Consider the following 18,657-nt stretch of genomic DNA (forward strand, 5'->3'; position numbering starts at 1 on the left):
CTTATCTAATTATGGCCTAGTTTTGTTTCAATTTCTTTTGATATTGCAGAGATCCCAAGAAAATCTCCTGAAAGATCTTGAATTTTGCAATGACAAGACTTGAAGGGTAATGTAGGTGCATTTGAGGGAAAAATCATAAGAAAGCCATGACTATTAACAAATATTTATAAGTTTTTCTTGATATTCCTTAAGTATGGAAAGAGTAAAGGAAGGACTTCCAACCAAAGTATCTGTATTGAGTAATTTCATTATACAGTTTCCTTCAACCAAAAGAATGAACCATACAATAACTGAAAGATGAATTTCCTAATGACAAAACTGTTGACCCTAAGCTTCTGTCTATTTTTCTAAACTAAATCTAGCCACCTCGAAGATCATGAACCGCTCAAACTTCGAGTGAGATTAAGAAAAGCTTCTTCTCTACATGGAATTGTGAGACCTCCCATGGGATGATGGAAACCAAACTCCTCTTCAGCCTGACTCAACAATGTCTGAAAAGAAGGATGACTCAGGTAAGAAACTGGTACAACAAAGCGCTTCCTTTGCGCTTCTCCAACATAAACAGTGAAATGCCCCTTCGGAATCGCATCTGAACTGCGATGAATTCATTGGAGAATCTGTTTGGCATTAACAACGCCAGGTAGATGAATACGCAAGATGGCAAACTGTATGTTTTTATACCGATTCTTCAAGTCTTGTTTCAAGTTATGTTTGAGGAAGATAGAGCAAAATTTGGAAATGTGGTGAGATTTTCATTAGGATCTGCTTCTATATATATACACAAGATGAAACATTTTAGTCCTCCTTAACTCTTAAGCAACAAGTGGTGGAGAGGAAACCAGCCAATTGGGCCCAGTGAAGGATAAAGGTAAGAGTGAACCACATGGCTTTGCCTGCCAGCTGAAGTTGAAAGAAATACATATGAATGTAGTTTAGGTGTTGATTTTCATCAGTCATACCTAAACAAGCAGATAACAAGTCAGTGGGTCCACTATCATATGTAGATTGCCTGCAGCTCTACCCTACTGCCTAATCTCATCATATGGGAGATAGCATTAATACAGATGATTCGTAGACTATATAACATGGAGGTGCTAGACCAGTAAAGGTTTTAGAGAAGGAAAATCAGAATTGCCCCTAGCATATGTGAATTGGTTGAGTTAGGAGTCCAAGTTTCAAGTACCTCAAACTAGAAATTATAATAGATATGTCTCATAAATGAATGATGATCTTCTCCAAGTAACTTGAGGAAAGACAGTAATGTTGTACACTACTTTTTTGTCCATTTTGAATCTTAAGAAAAGCTAGCTCTTAAGGAAACTAACAGGTCGCCATGGTTATCCTCTCTAGCAGCATCTCTTATAAAGATTTGAACTTTGGTTCTCTTCTTCATGATCCACTCATAATAGGAAATAAAACAGAACCGTCTAATATTTTGGATACATCTTAGCATCTGCTTGAATTGATCAAGTGATGAAGTTATATAAGGAAATGAAGGAATTGAGGATAATTGTTTCAGATATTTCTGATATCAAATATTAATTATGGAGTTATTAGTTCAAGTACGGCTTAAAAATGATTGTTTGAATTCAACCAAAATGAAGCGATCTGAATGATGTAGCTTCTTATCTGTATGGACCAAAAATTAAAATTCATCCATGTAGCTGGTTTGCTTAAGAAGAGAAGTGAAATCATAAGATAAAGAGAATACTTTTTCAAGCAATGACCTCTGTAACTTTCAGGAAAGTTATGGATTATGCAGGGAAACATTCTTTTACTCCCCTCTAGAGGAAACAAAAAATACACGGCAATGAAAAGAAAAATACACATGGGAGATGTTATTGGTGAAAATGTCGTCACTGCAATGAATAGTAAGACCACCCATAGCATGCTAGTAACCAAATTCTTCTTCAGTCTGACAAAGCAACTCTGAAAAACATGGCTGATTCAAGTAAGTTATCGGGATCACAAACCGTTTCTTTTGGCTCCCTCTAATAGACTGTTCAAATGCCCTTGGGAACCTCTAAAACTCCTTGGTTTCTTTCAAGAAGATGGCGAAGCCCCATATTTGTACTTTATAATCATTTCCTTTTTGTTTTTGAGTTCTTGGGAGCACTTTGTTTTACTTTTACCTGAGATTCAGTAGTATGTTTACCATTTATAGCTGGAAGGCAAGAAAAAGAGTTACAAGGCAGAAGGATGAAAACTAACATAAACATTATTGTCTTCCAACCTGATCTCAGAACTGAGAAAAGCATTTGGTTACATGACTATACAGCATCTCATAGAAGGCCAATCATGGCCTACCATTGATTATAATTAATAGACATTATATACTAATAAAATCTCTTGATCAAGTTTTTGTTATTATAACCTTACAGTGCTTGTTTGATGAAATCAAGCTCCCCAAAAAAGCAAATATTAATTGTTTAGCATCTTTTATGTGAACGCTCAGGTTCTTAAAAAGTGAAATTGATCCATATAATTTGTTTACATAAACAGAGAAGAGAAGCATAACCAAGAAATAAAGACAATACTTTTTGAAGTAAGAGATCTCTTCAATTTCTAGTAAAGCTGTGGCCATTTCATTTCCATCACTGGTAATTTCCTTAATGTAGGGCAACATTCTTTTACTCCCATCTCAAGGAAACAAAAAAGAAGGAAAATGAAAAAAAAAATGTACATGATTATGGTTATTTCTAATGCTCCTATTCTACAAGATTGATTATATGCTATAGATTTCAACACATCTCTCATAGATCATTCATATGAGAAATGAGATCAGCAAAAATGTCGACTTTGCAATGAATAGTAAGACCACCCATAGGATGATAGTAACCAAATTCTTCTTCAGTTTGACAAAGCAACTCCCGAAAACATGGTTGATTCAAGTAAGTTATGGGGATCACAAATCGCTTCTTTTGGCTTTCTCCAACATAGACTGCACAATAGCCCTTGGAAACTGCAGAAACTCCTTGGTTTCTTTTAAGAAGCTGGCGAACAAGACCCATGTTTGTAGTGTACAATATAATCTGTATACTTGGAGCAACGAAGAAAATTGCAGAACGTGTTTTAGAGAGAAGAAAGAATGAGGATGCTTTTGGACCATATCCAATGTCATATTTATATACAATGATAAAGAGGAGACATGAACTATGAGGCCTCACATGATTTGTCTTCACAATCCAGCCAATGATGTTGACAAATACATTGAAAAAAGTCTTGCATTTTCAGTGAAGAAACAAATAGCCACTTAGCTCTAAAAAAAAAGTCTTGTGAAAATGGTGATTAGAAACTGTGGGCCAGTTGTAGCCAAGGACAAGCCTTGGACACTCCACATTCTACTTCCATTTTATTAATATGGATATATTCTCATTAAATGGAGGAAATACTACATCTTGCATAATAGAAAGAGAAGATTAAGCTTGTTGCTTAATCAACAAAAGCATAAATGAATTTCAAAGTTAAAAGGGGCCCATTTTCTGGAGTAGTTTTTCTTTGACAAGTCAACATGATTCAAAGATTTCCAATGTTGTTCTGGAGATAGCAACTAATCTGTTTATCCGAAACAAAGTATTAGATGTATATGATATTCCATCTAAAAATCAATTGAAAATGGGAGAAGTAACCTATATATCTTATAAAGATCGTGAGATCTCTTCATCTTTTTGCTATGGAATCCTCACCACAAAGTAAAACAATTCGCCAACTAAGATGGCTCAACAGAAGAGGTCCTCTGAGTTGGTAGCTTGACTTTTGCTCGTTGAAATGGTACAACAATCTAGACTGTTAACACAATTTCTGTTTTGTAGAATTAATATGTTGAGAAATCTTGAAAGGCAGACTAGTTCAAGTAAAAATGGAACAACAAATAACTTCTTTTGTCCCATCTAACATGAACTTCAAACAGCCCTTGGAAGAAATACAGACTTCAAAGCTGCTTGAAGAGGAAGAACTATATAAGGACCTAGAAAGAGAAGTTGTTGGTAGGGAAATATTTTGTTTGTGAAACATGGGAGCACATTGGTTTACTTGAAAACCCAATATTGTGTTTTTCATTTATGGCTGGAAGGTAATAAAAAGAGTTACAAGGCAGAAGGATGAAGACCAACAAAAACATGACTGTCTTTCAACCTCAGAATTGAAAGAAGCATAGGGTTATATGGTTATGCTGTTTTTATGGAGGTAAGGAGGTTCAATCATATCCTACCACTAAATTTTACTCAAATTTTAAATTTGAAACCAAAAGGATTTAATAAACAAATAAATTTGTCATATTTTATAATAAGATTCATCCATATGATTGCATAGATAAAAATAGAAGCATAACCATAAAATGAAGAGAATACTTTTTTGAAGAATGAACCTCTTAAATTTTCTGTCGAATTGAAGCCATTTCATTTTCAGCCTTGGGTAATTTCCTTGAGAAAGAAAACATAACTTCACTCCCCACTTAAAGGAAACAAAAAAAAAATGATGAAAATGAAAAAAATGTACACGAGTGTTCGTTATTTCTAATTTTCCTATTCTACAAGATTAGTATGCTATAGATTTTAGTGCATCGCTCATAGATCGTTCATATGAGAGATGAGATCTGCAAAAATGTCGTCTCTGCAATGAATAGTAAGACCACCCATAGGATGATAGTAACCAAATTCTTCTTCAGTTTGACAAAGTAACTCCTGAAAACATGGTTGATTCAAGTAAGTTATGGGGATCACGAATCGCTTCTTTTGGCTTTCTCCAACATAGATTGCACAATAGCCCTTGGGAACTGCAGAAACTCCTTGGTTTCTTTTAAGAAGCTGGCGAACAAGACCCATGTTTGTAGTGTACAATATAATCTGTATACTTGGAGCAACGAAGAAAATCGCAGAACGCGTTTTAGAGAGAAGAAAGAATGAGGATGTGAAAGACTTATGGTTGCTTTTGGACCATATCCAATGTCATATTTATATACAATGATAAAGAGGCCTTCTTAGAAGCTATTGGATGGGGCATAGCAGTAGGAGACATGAACTTACGAGGCATCACATGCTTTGTCTTCCAACTATTACAATCCAGCCAATGATGTTGGCAAATACATTGAAAAAAGTCTTACATTTTTAGTGTAGAAACAAACACAAGATCCCACTTACCTCTAAAGAAAAGTCTTGTGAAAATGGTAATTAGAAACTGTGGGCCAGTTGAAGCCACGACAAGCCTTGGACACTCCACATTCTGCTTCTATTTTATTAAGACTACACAGTTTATGGATATAATCTCATTAAATGGAGGAAGTACAACATCTTGTAGAATAGAAAGAGAAGATTAAGCTTGTTACTAAAAACATAAATGAATTTCAAGATAAAAGGGGCCCATTTTTTGGAGTAGTTTTTTCTTTGACAAGTCAACATGATTCAAACATTTCCAATGTTGTTCAATAACTATCCCAGAAGAGATAGCAATTAATATGCTTATCCGATACAAAGTATTAGAAAAACATGAAATTTCATCTCAAAACTAATTAGAATGAGAGGAGTAACTCATGCATCTTATAAAGATTGTGAGGTCTCTTCATCTCTTCAATGTGGGACCTTCAACATGCTCTCTCGAAATAGTGCCTCTTTTGAATTCACTATTATTAGATTGCATTCCAAGTTTTTGGACCAATATCCGTTTGGATTTTATGATTCAAATGCCATATTATATGAACATGGAGTCAATCATCAAACCAATTGATAATGAGAAGAGGACCCATGTATATTGTGAGATTTGTTCATCTTTTCAATGTGGAATCATCAACACAAAGTAAAACAATTTGCCAACTAAGATGACTCAGCAGAGTAGGTCCTCTGACTTGATAGCTTAACTTCTGCTCATTGAAATGGTACTGCAATCTAGGCTGTTAGCACAGTTTCTATTTTGTGCAATTAATATGTTGAGAAATCTTGAAAGAAAGACGGGCTCAAGTAAAAATGTTTGTTGTCCCTACTAACATGAACTTTAAACCAGCTTTTGGAAGAACTTCAGACTTCCGAGTTGTTTGGTTTCCTGTAAATGAAGATTAATAGAAACTTTAATTTATACCAATGGAAATCACAGTACTGTAAATTTCGATTTCTAGGAGAAAGAACTATATAAGGACCCAGAAAGAGAATTTGTTGTAGGAATTTTTTGTTTGTGAGAACTTGGGAGCCCATTGTTTTACTTGGGAATCCAATAATGTGTTTTCCATTTATGGTTGGAAGGTAAGAAAAAGAGTTACAAGGCAAAAGGATGAAAACCAACAGAAACATTACTGTCTTTCTGGCAAACCTCAAAATTGAAAGAAGCATATGGCTATGTGGTTATACTATGTATTTATGGAGGGTTACCACTAAATTTTACTCAAATTTTAAATTTGAAACCAGAAGGAATTAATACACAATTTAATTTAGCATATTTTATGATTAAGATTCATCCATATGAATGCATAAAAATAATAGAAGCATAACCATAAAATAAAGAGAATACTCTTTTAAGGAATGAACCTCTTAAATTTCTTGCAGAACTGAAGCCATTTCATTTTCATCTTTGGGTAATTTCCTTAAGCAGGAAAACATAATTTCACTCCCCACTTAAAAGGAAACAAAAAAACATGATGAAAATGAAAAAAAAAAAAGAAAAAAAAAAAAGAAGGTAGTGTTGGTTATTTCTAATGTTCCTATTCTACAAGTTTGGTTATATGCTATAGATTTTAGTGCATCGCTCATAGATCATTCATATGAGAGATGAGATCTGTAAAGATGTCGTCTCTGCAACGAATAGTAAGACCACCCATAGGATGATAGTAGCCAAATTCTTCTTCAGTTTGGCAAAGCAACTCTTGGAAAAATGGTTGATTCAAGAAAGTTATCGGGATTACGAACCGCTTCTTTTGGCTTTCTCCAACATAAACTGCACAATGGCCCTTGGAAACTGCACAAACTCCTTGGTTTCTTTTAAGAAGTTGGCGAACAAGCCCCATGTTTGCAGTGTACAATATAATCTGTATACTTAGAGCAACAAGAAAATCGCAAAATGCGTTTTAGAGAGAAGAAAGTTCCTTTTAGTTCAGGATGTGAAAGACTTCTGGTTGCTTTTGGACCATATCCAATGTTATATTTATATAAAAGGATAAAGAGGCATTCTCAGAAGTATTGGATGGGATAACAGTAGGAGACATGAACTTATGAGGCTTCACATGCTTTGTCTTCCAATTATTACAATCTAGCCAGTGATGTTGGCAAATGCATTGAAAAAAGGCTTACATTTTCAGTGAAGAAACAAATACAATATCCCAATTAGCTATAAAGAAAAGTCTTGTGAAAATGGTGGTTAGAAACTGTGGGCCAGTTGTAGCCAAAGACAAGCCTTGGACACACAACATTCTGCTTCCATTTATTGAGACTAAGTTTATCTTTATGGGTATAAGCTCATTAAAATAGAGGAAATACTACATCTTGCAGAATTGAAAGAGAAGATCATTAAGCTTGTTGCTCAATCAACAAAAACATAAGTGAATTTCAAGTTAAAAGGGTCCCATTTTCTGGTAGTTTTTCTTTGACAAGTCAACATGATTCAAATATTTTCAATGTTTTTCAATAACTACCCAAAAGAGATATGAAAATTAATTGGCAATGAGAGAAATAACTCACGCATATTATAAAGATTGTAAGGTCTCGTCATATTCTCTATATGGGATCCTCAACATGCTCATGATGGTGCTTCTAGCCTTTTGGGTTCACTATTCTTGAGTCAGATTCTAATTTTTTAAACCAATATTCGTTTGGGACTTCTGGATCTGATACCATATTAGATAAACATGGAGGCTCTTCATCTTTTCACTGTGAAATCCTCAACACAAAGTAAAACAATTCACCTGTTAAGATGGCTCAACAGAGAAGGTTCTCTAACTTGATAGCTTAACTTCTGCTCATTGAAATGAAATTGCAATCTAGGCTGGTAGCACAGTTTTGTGGAATTGATATGATGAGAAATCTTGAAAGGCAGACTGGTTCAAGTAAAAATTTAGGAACAACAAATAACTTCTTGTCCCTTCTAACATGAACTTTAAACCAGCCCTTGGAAAAAATTCAGACATCAGAGTTGTTTGGTTTCTTGTGAATGAAGATCAATAGAGATTTTACTTTATACCAATGGAACTCACTGTACTGTAAATTTCGATTTCAAGGAGGAAAAACTATACAAGGACCCAAAAAGAGAAGTTGTTGTAGGGAAATATTTTGTTTTGTGAGAACTTGGGAGCACATTGGTTTACTTGAGAACCCAATATTGTGTTTTCCATTTATGGCTGGAAAGTAAGAAAAAGAGTTACAAAGCAGAAGGATGAAAATCAACAAAACCATGACTGTCTTCCTGGCAAACCTCATAATTGAAAGAAGCATAGAGTTATATGATTATGTTATGTCTTTATTGGAGGTTTAATCATATCCTGCCACTAAATTTTACTCAAATTTTAAATTTGAAACCAAAAGGAATTAATACACAAATGATTTTAGCATATTTTATAATTAAGATCCATCCATATGATTGCATAAAAGAAAAAAAAGAAGCATAACCACGAAATAAAGAGAATACTTTTTAAGGAATGAACCTCTTAAATTTCCTATGAACTGAAGCCATTTCATCTTCATCCTTGGGTAATTTCCTTAAGCAGGAAAACATAATTTCACTCCCACTTAAAGGAAAAAAATAAATAAATGAAGAAACTGTAAAAAAAAATGTACATGGGTTTGGTTTTCTATTCTACAATATTTGATTATATGCTATACATTTCAATGCATCTCTCATAAATCATTCATATGAGAGATGAGATCTGTAAAAATATCATCTTTGCAATGAATAGTAAGACCGCCCATGGGATGATAGTAACCAAATTCTTCTTCAGTTTGGCAAAGCAATTCCTGAAAACATGGTTGATTCAGTAAGTTATGGGGATCACAAACCGCTTCTTTTGGCTTTTTCCAACATAGACTGCACAATAGCCCTTGGGAGCTGCAGAAACTCCCTGGTTTCTTTTAAGAAGTTGGCGAACAAGCCCCATGTTTGTAGTGTACAATATAATCTGTGTACTTAGAGCAACAAGAAAATTGAAGAATGCGTCTAGAGAGAAGAAAGTTTCTTTTAGATGAGGATGTGAAAGACTTGTGGTTTCTTTTGGACCATATACAATGTTATATTTATATACAATGATAAAGAGGCCTTCTTAGAAGCTAATGGAGGGGCATAGCAGTAGAAGACATGAACTTATGAGGCATCACATGCTTTGTCTTTCAACTATTACAATCCAGCCAGTGATGTTGGCAAATACATTGAAAAGTCTTTCATTTTCAGTGAAGAAACAAATACAAGATCCCACTTAGCTCTAAATAAAAGTCTTATGAAAATGGTGATTTGAAACCGTGGGCCAGCTCTAGCCAAGGACAAGCATTGGACATTCCACATTCTGCTTCCATTTTATTAAGACTACACAGTGTATGGATATAATCTTATTAAATAGAGGAAATACTACATCTTGCAGAATAGAAAGAGAAGATTAAGCTTGTTGCTAAAAGCATAATGAATGTCAAGATGAAAGAGGCCCATTTTCTGGAGTAGTTTTTTCTTTGACAAGTCAACTTGATTTAAACATTTCCAATCTTGTTCAATAAATACCACAAAAGAGATAGCAACTAATATGTTTATCCGAAACAAAGTATTCGATAAACATGAGATTTCATCTGAAAATTAATCGGTAATAAGAGAAGTAACTTATGTATTTGATAAAGATTGTGCGATATCTTCGTTTTTTTACGTGGAATCCTGAATAAAAAAATAAAACAATTTGCCGCTGAGATGGCTCAACGGAGGAGGTCCGCTTAGCTTCTGCTCATTGAAATAGTGACGCAATCTAGGCTGTTACTTTCCACCGTTCCTGTTTTGTGAAATTTATATGTTGACAAATCTTGAAAGGCAGACTGCTTCATATAAAATTGTAGGAATAACAAATAACTTCTTTGATCCCTTCTAACATGAACTTCAAACCAGCTTTTGGAAGAACTTTAGACTTCAGAGTTGTTTAGTTTCCTGTGAATAAAGATCAATAGAGACTTTACTTTATGCCAATGGAAACAAGTACTTTAAATTTCAATTTCAAGGAGGGAGAACTATATAAGGGCCCAGAAAGAGAAGTTGTTTGTTATAGGAAAATATTTTGTTTGTGAGAACTTGGGAGCAAATTGTTTTAGGACAATTGACAAAAAATAACCTATTTGGAGTTTTGTTTTTGAAATTTAGACCCTTTTTAAAAACATTTTTTTTTTACCCCATTTGCAAACAATGTAAAATTATAATAATGCCTTTCAACATGTATGGGACTGGGTCAAAAACCAGTATATTCAAAATACACTAATTCCCGATCGGGCCTATTCAAGTATGTACCAATTCTCGGTCGGGCGCATGCAAAATATGTTCTAAGTACATTAATTCCCAGCCGGATCCATGCAAGTATGTACCAATTCCCGGCCGGGCTCATGCAAAATATGATCAAAGTACACTAATTTCCGGTCGGGCCCATGCAAGTGGGGCCATTTCCAATACAAAAAATTATCGGTCAAAATTGATTTTCCATGTTAGAATTCATTTGCTTGTATTTATGTTTGTTTGGTTGATTGTTTCTTTTTTGATGAATTAATTTGGTAGGTTGGTTGTTGAAATTAAAAGTGAAAATTTAATAAGGGGCATAAGAGTTATTGTACAACCAAAATTTCTCATGCTTACATCATTTTTATCATCATAGGGTCAAAAAAACTTGTTTTTCAAAAATAGGTCAAAAATATAAAATAAAACTCCAAAAACATCATTTTTGTCAATTTTCCATTGTTTTACTTGAGAACCCAATATTGTTTTCCATTTATGACTGGTAGGTAAGAAAAAGAGTTACAAGGCTGAAGGATGAAAACCAACAGAAACATTACTGTCTTTCTGGAAAATTTGAGAATTGACAAAGGCATAGGGTTATATGGTTATACAGTGTCTTTATGGAGGATCAGTCGTACCCCAACATTGGAGTTTACTCAAATTTTATATTTGAAACCAAAAAGAACCAATACACAAATGAAGTCATCCTATTTTCTAAGATTCATTGTTCGAGTTAAAAATGATGTCGTTAGTTCAACTTAACCCAAAACAAATAAAATTTGTAAAACATGCACAATTACTAATACTAACACGTAGTAATAATAGAAGTATGAGGTCAATCCACAAAGAACCTTTATATTGGCAAAATTGAGTTTTGAAATCCAAATTGAAGGGCGGTTGGTTTTAAGAAACAAAGTAAAAGTAAAACAAGAATTTCTATGAAATTTTGGTAATGAAATTAATGAGAGAGAGTATGAAAAAAAATTATGCAAGAATTTCAATGGAAAAAAGAACTTGGGGATTTTATTTAGGTTAACCTAATTCTATTGTAGACTTAATTGATTTCAAACAATTCAATTGTTTCATAGTTCATTAAGGTTAAGCCCTAATGCCCTAATTAGCCAATTAACCTAAATTGATCAATTAACCTTAATTTAGTTCATAAATGCTTTCTAAAGACATTTCACATTTAATTCCTAAATTGCATGAATTCTTGGGTTTTCTTAACTATGACATTCTTGAAATTAAGAAGACTAAAATCAAGATTGATTAATTTGAATGTTCTAAACTAGCAAATCTTTTGAAGAAAATAAGAAAAAGTCCAAATTCTCATTCAAGATTACTAGTTCTTGCAACCTAATTACAAATTTGCTATAGAGCTATGTAATTTTGCATACAAAAACCTATAAAAATTGAGTTGTCAATTCAATCTTTAAAAGAATTTATTCAAATTTCAACAATAACATTCAAGAACAACAAATTGTAAGAAGAAATTAAAAGAAAAGCCTCAAGAATTGATTAATCAAATATAATTCCCAAGATAAAAGAACTTACCTACTCATGAAGTGGAAAAATCTTCAAAAAATCTATTGATTCTTGCAAGAATTTATACAAAGATTGAAGAAAATTACAAAAAGCTCTCCGGAAGATATACAAAAAAGCTCTCAAAATCGTAAAATTGGCTGAAAAAAATGCTTCAACACAGATGCCGTGTTCCAACGCTCTCTCATGTAGGCGCGTCCGTTTTCTTATCTTTCCACGTTGTGACGGGACGTTTTAATTACAGACAAACAATGACAGACAGCAGAAATCTTCTTTTAAAGACGGACAAAAGATGTCGATTGTTAAAAAATTGCACATATCTTCTTCTTTTTTTTCTTCTCTTCCTTTGATCCATTGCTCAGTTTTGACTTTTTTAGCTATATTTTTTGTCCTTTTTACTCCAGTTTAATCCAATTTTATTGTAATTATTCTAAAATATTCTCGAGACTATTTTACCTATAAAATTGACATATTAAACAAATTGATAGTATAAAATTGAAGAAGTTAACATGTAAAATATAGTTCTTTTTAAGACCCATCATTCATCCACATGGTTGCATAAATAAATTATAGAAGCATAAGTATAACCATGAAAGAAAAAAAAAACTTTTTAAGGAATGAACCTCTTTAATTTCTTGTAGAACTGAAGTCATTTCATTTTCCTCATTGGACAATTTCCTTATGTAGGGAAACAATATTTTACTCCCCACTTAAAGGAAACAAAAAAAAATGACGAAAATGAAAAAATATACATGAGTGTTTATTATTTCTAGTGTCTGCTCTATTCTTTTAGAATGGTTGTATGCTGAAAATGTTATACATCTCTCATAGATCATTCAAACAAGAGATGAGTTCAGTGAAGATATCATCTTTGCAATGGATAGTAAGACCTCCCATTGGATGGTGGTAACCGAATTCTTCCTCAGTTTGACTAAGCAACTCTTGGAAACATGGTTGATTCAAGTAAGTAATAGGAATCACAAACCGCTTCTTTTGGCTCTCTCCGACGTATACTGCACAATAGCCCTTGGGAATTGCTGAAACTCCTGGGCTTCTTTTAAGAAGATGGAAAAGTCTCATGTTGTGTGGTATAATTGGTAGATTTAGAGCAACGAGAGAAATCGTAGAACACGTCTTCGAGAGAAGAAAGTTTCCTTCAACTTAGAATGTGAAGACTTATGGTTGCTTCCAAACTATATCAAATGTGTATTTATATAGATGATAAAGAGATCTTCTCAAAACTAATGAATAGGGAATATGAGACATGAACCTATGAGGACTCACATGCTTTGTCTTCCATTGAGTACAATCCAGCTAGTGATGATGGTGAATACAATGCCTTGTATTTTTCAATGAAGAAACCAATACAAAACCCCATTTAGCTGATAAGGAAAAGACTTTTGAAAATGGTGATTAAAAACTGTGGGCCAGTTATAGCTAGAGACAAGCTTTGGACATCTTATACATTTTGCTTACACTTCATTTAGATTACACAGTTTATGGTTATGATTTCATTAAGTAGAGGAAATACTGCATCAACAAACAAAAACATAAACAAAATTTGAGTTAAAGGACCATTTTCTAGAGCATGACAGGTCAACATGATTCAATGATGTCTAATGTTGCTCAATAGTTTTATCAAAAGTGAAAGAGAATAATAAATTAACCTACACAGAATAGAACCGTTCACCGACTGATATAGCTAAATGGAGGAGACTCTTTGAATTTGTGGCAAACTATACATTGACTACTTAACTTTTGTAAATGGAAATATTACTGCAATTTAGGCTTGTAGAACAATTACTACTTTGTAAAATTGTCATCCTAGTCAATCTTAGAATTGAGAAAAGCATATGTTATATGGATATATTATGTACTTTTGAAGGCTCAGTCACGGGCTACAATTGATTATGAACAATAGATATTGTATCTTTATGCGAAAACGAAATGGCCTTTGAATTTTCATCCAAATTTGAAATATGAGACCTCTTCATCATGATGCTTGTTTGATGAAACCAAACCAAGAGAAGTCGATATGAAATGTTTAGGCTCGTTTGGTAACCATTTCGTTTTTCGTTTTTTTTTTTTTTGGAAAATTAAGTCTATTTCCTCCTCATTTCTTATATTGATTTGCATGAAAAAGCTACTTTTTTAGTTTTCAAATTTTTGCTTGGTTTTTTAAATTATTGGTAAAAAGTAGATAACAAAGTAAGAAATTTGGAGGTGAAAGTAATGTCTATATGCTTAATTTTCAAAAACAAAAACAAAAGAACAAAATAGTTACCAAACGGACATTAGCTGTAACAATTCAAAGTCTTAAAATTTGTATTCCATCTATATAACTAGTTTGCACATATAAGAACAACAGGCATAACCATAAAAGAAAGAGTGTTTTTTTAAAAGGAATGAACCTCTTCATTTTCATCAGTGGCAATTTCCTTGGTGTGGGGAAACATTCTTTTAATCCCTACTGAAAAAGGAAACAAAAATGTGGAGGAAAATGAAAAAAGATGTACATAGTTTTGGTTATTTCTAATGTCTCTACTCTACAAGAATTGCTTGTAAACTATAGATGGCAATGAATCTCTCATAGAACATTTAGATGGGAGACGAGATCAGTGAAGATGTCATCTCTGCAATGAATAATAAGACCACCCATGAGATGATGATAACCAAATTCTTCTTCCATTTGATGAAGCAAGTCTTGAAAACATGGTTGATTCAAGCACGTTATCGGAATCACGAACCGCTTCTTTTGTCTCTCACCAACATAGACTGCACAGTAGCCTTTGGGAATTGCTGGAACTCCTTGGCTTTTTTTAAGAAGTTGGCTAAACCTCATGTTGTACACTACAGTAAATATACTCGAAACCACTCGAATGTTTCCGAACGCGTTTTTGTGGGATGAAAGTTTCTTATGAATGAGAATGTGAAGATTTGTGATTGCTTCTAAACCATATCAAATCTATATTTATATAGATGATGAGGATGCATTTCCAAAACTATTGGATGGCCCTAGTAGGAGACATAAACTTAGGAATCATCACATGGTTTGTCTTCCAAGTATTGCTACACAGCCAGTGATATGTTGGCAAAGACTTTCTCTTGCATTTTTAAGGGAAGAAACCAATGCAAGACCCCACTTAGCTCTTAAGAAAAAGACTTATGAAAATGGTGAGAAGAAACTGTGGGCCAGTTATAGCTAAGGACAAGCCTTGGACATCCCACATTTTTCTTCCACCCTGCTTGTATAACAGTTTATGCATAAATTTTCATTAAATGGAAGAAACACTACTAGCTTGCAGTATTTAAAAATAAGCCTAAGCTGACAGCTCAACCAACAAAAGAGTTGAGGCCAAGAGACCCCATTTTCTAGAGCAGTATTTGCTATGACACACCAACATGATTCAAATATTTTCGACGTTGCTTAGTAAGTTTCTAAGAAATGACAGCAACTAATGTTATTATCTTCAACAAAGTTAAATTGTTCGCCGACGACTAAAATGGCTAAACGGAAGAGACCCTTTGAATTGGTAGTAAAATCTACACCGAAAACTTAAGTTCCGTAAGAGTGTGTTTGAAAGCAGATTTGAAATAGTCAAAATCATTCCTATTGGATTCAATTTTCATTTCAAGATATGATTTTAATCATATGTTCACTTTTAAGCACAGTTTTCATACAATCAAAATTAATTTTGAATGGTTAATAGTATACCTTGAGTCATCTTGGAAAAAAAAAATTGATTTTAATCATTTCAAAATCACTCTCAAACATATCTTAAGATGAAGCGGTATTGCAAGTTATGTTGATAACACATCCCTTTTGTAAAATTGCTTACAGTCTTGGAATTGAGAAAAGCATATGTTTATGATCTCTAGCCATACTACATCCTTATGTAAAGACAAAATTACTTTTGAATTCTGACCCTAACTTGAAATATGAAATCTCACCATCCTTTTTTGTTTTTTTGTCATTTATATCTTTACAAATGCTTGTTTGATGCAACCAAACCAAAAAGGATTCAATGCAAATGGTTTAGTATATCTTTATAGTAACAACATAGTTTCTAAAAATTCAGATTAGAAGAGAAGCATAACCATAAAATAAAGAGAATACTTATTTAAGGGGTGAATGATACTCTTCAATTTCCAATAAAGTTATAGTCATTTCATTTTCATCACTAGTAATTTCCTTGTTCAGGGAAACATTTTTACTCCCCACCAAAGGAAACAAAAAAGAAAGGAGGAAAATGAAAAGAAAAAAAATGTACAATGCTTTGATTATCTCCAATGCCCCTATTCTACAAGATGAATGGTATACTACAAACGAGATATGAGATCAGCGAAGACGTCGTCTTTGCAACGAATAGTAAGACCACCCATGGGATGATGGTAACCAAATTCTTCTTCGATCTGACAAAGCAACTCTTGAAAGCATGGTTGATTCAAGTAAGTAACAGGGATCACGAACCGTTTCTTTTGGCTCTCTCCAACATAGACTGCACAATGTCCCTTGGGAATTGTTGAAACTCCTTGGTTTCTTTTAAGAAGTTGTCGAATCCCCATGTTGTACAATAGAATCAATATACTTTTAGAGTAATGAGAAGATTGTAGAACACAAGTTTTTCAAGAGAAGAAAGTTTATTTCAAATGGGAATGTGAAGAACTGTGGTTACTACTTCTAAACCATCAAATATGTATTTATATATAAATGTATACTTCCATAGCTATTTGATAGGATATGGTAGGAGACATGAACTTAAGAGGTATCACATGCTTTGTCTTCCAACTACCATTATCAAGCTAGTGATGATTGTAAATGCATTGTCTTTCATTAGCATTGAAGAATTCAAATACAAGACCCCCATTTAGCTCTTAAAGAAAAGACTTTTGAAAATGGAGATTAGAAATAATTGTGGACCAGTTTAAGCCAAGGACAAGCCTTGGACATCTCACATTTTGTTTCCACTTTGCTTAGATTACACAAGTTATGAGAAAGATTGCATTAAATGGAGGAAATATTACCATGTTGGAGAATATGATAGATAAGTCTTTTTACATCCATTCTTACCTTAAACTTATCGATTTGTATCAATGTTACTAAACTTTCAATTTCATCAAAGTGCGCATGTCTATCAATGTCTATCACTGTCTATCATTAACACTGATAGATTTTATCGGTGATATAGTAACGTTTTGTTATATTTGAAAATATTTCTAGTAGTTTTGTCATTTAAAATAATTACCTGATAAACAATATATTATATAAAAGGTGAAAAAAAGAAGCAAAAATATGATTCTTAATAAACAATATTGGTAAAAAAATCATTTTTTAATATAATTTTGATACGTTAATAATGAATGAAGTAATTAAAACTAACCACAATAAATTTTTTTTATATATATATATATATATATTTATTTATTAAATATAAATTAAATTTATAATTACTAGTACTAAACTTAATTAATTAAAAATAATTAAGTATTAAACTATAGTTAACAGGAAATTCATTAGATATATTAATTGGTTAATTGTAATTATAAATTACTCATTTTTCAAAAATTTATAATTAAAACTATTATTTTATTCTTAGTTAATTAATTTTTATTAATACAATAATGATATTTATTTTTTGATTAATTAATCTATTAAAATAATGCAAGATATTGTCATGCTTGATTCCATAAATTAAATATGAACATAATTTTTTTTCTACAAAATTCTGATAACATTTGTCATGCATAACCAAACATAGTCATATTTGATTCTCAGATATCTTATTCCTAAGTATATTATTCTCAAACATCATTTATCACAGATATCTATAAAACCTTGAACAAAATGGTCCCCTAGAGGGCCAATTATGGCCTACTATTGATTATGAACAACAAACTCCTTTTTTTATAACCAAGAGTTAGAGCTTTGTTCTCTAATGTCATCCCAAGGCTCGAATCTGAGAGGCATCAAGGAGGTGTTTGGAGCATTGAATTGAGTAATGAAGTTTGGAGTTAGTAACTCCGTGTTTGGAGTGTAGAGATGTTTAGTCTAGAGTTAAGAACATTAGAGAGTGAGAGAGAAAAAAAGGAAAATGGAATCAAATTTCAATAGTAAACATGATTGAAGCAGGTGAAGTTGAATTATTTAACATTGACTTCAGACCTAAAGATTTTTAGAAGTCAACATTGTACCCAACTTTAAAATATGAAATCCCTCAATCATTTTCTGAAAAACTTATATCCTTATTACAAATAATTGTATGATCCAACATACAAATTTTAATATAAATGGCTTAGCTAATAACTCTTAGCTCTGAGAATTAATTAAGATTCATCCATATAGTTAGCATAAATAGGGAATAGAAGCATAACCAAGAAATGAACCTCTTCATTTTGATCACTGGCTTCTTCTTCCATTATACAAAACAACCCTATTGAAAACATGGTTTATTCAAGTAAGTTCTTCTTTTTCTTTTTCTTTTTTTTTTTCACAACAAAGTTTTTTTTCGAATGGGAATGTGAAGGCACATGCTGGCTTAAATTTAAACCATAACCATTATCAAATGTGTATATTTATATATTTCAACGATGCTCGTTCTATTTTTACTTTCCATTAAAAACATTTTTCCTCCCCATGGAAGGGGAAAAAATAAAAATTAGGGAAGAATATTGTCTATAGGTCTTTGAAGGAAA

General features: G+C 32.7%; 2 protein-coding genes, 1 long non-coding RNA gene and 2 pseudogenes across 3 annotated transcripts; all 5 read right to left on the bottom strand.

Annotated features, from left to right (window-relative positions):
• Nucleotides 1-212: 212 nt before the first annotated feature.
• LOC150036317 (auxin-responsive protein SAUR19 pseudogene) lies at nucleotides 213-752 on the bottom strand (annotated as a pseudogene).
• An 8,890-nt stretch (nucleotides 753-9,642) lies between these two features.
• On the bottom strand, nucleotides 9,643-12,126 carry LOC150036318 (uncharacterized). Its single transcript, XR_016529566.1, has 2 exons — nucleotides 11,977-12,126; nucleotides 9,643-10,089 (listed from the first exon to the last, which is right to left on the bottom strand). It is a non-coding gene; the product is annotated as an uncharacterized LOC150036318 (long non-coding RNA).
• A 466-nt stretch (nucleotides 12,127-12,592) lies between these two features.
• Nucleotides 12,593-13,130, bottom strand: LOC150036319 (auxin-induced protein 15A-like). Its single transcript, XM_090313700.1, has one exon. The coding sequence runs from the start codon at nucleotides 13,042-13,044 to the stop codon at nucleotides 12,790-12,792; it is 255 nt and encodes an 84-aa protein (XP_090169826.1). The 5' UTR covers nucleotides 13,045-13,130; the 3' UTR covers nucleotides 12,593-12,789.
• Nucleotides 13,131-14,353: 1,223 nt separating this feature from the next.
• LOC150036320 (auxin-induced protein 15A-like) lies at nucleotides 14,354-14,917 on the bottom strand. Its single transcript, XM_090313699.1, has one exon. The coding sequence runs from the start codon at nucleotides 14,804-14,806 to the stop codon at nucleotides 14,552-14,554; it is 255 nt and encodes an 84-aa protein (XP_090169825.1). The 5' UTR covers nucleotides 14,807-14,917; the 3' UTR covers nucleotides 14,354-14,551.
• A 1,235-nt stretch (nucleotides 14,918-16,152) lies between these two features.
• Nucleotides 16,153-16,622, bottom strand: LOC150036321 (auxin-responsive protein SAUR24 pseudogene; annotated as a pseudogene).
• Nucleotides 16,623-18,657: the final 2,035 nt, after the last annotated feature.

Source organism: Benincasa hispida, chromosome 5 (assembly GCF_027475165.1).
Source record: "Benincasa hispida cultivar pf3 chromosome 5, pf3_genome.v1.1, whole genome shotgun sequence".
Lineage (NCBI taxonomy): Eukaryota > Viridiplantae > Streptophyta > Magnoliopsida > Cucurbitales > Cucurbitaceae > Benincasa > Benincasa hispida.

What these genes read in the sequence shown, in the direction of transcription:
- LOC150036320 (XM_090313699.1), bottom strand. Translation starts at nt 14,806, where the DNA reads ATGAGGTTTAGCCAACTTCTTAAAAAAAGCCAAGGAGTTCCAGCAATT.
- LOC150036319 (XM_090313700.1), bottom strand. Translation starts at nt 13,044, where the DNA reads ATGAGACTTTTCCATCTTCTTAAAAGAAGCCCAGGAGTTTCAGCAATT.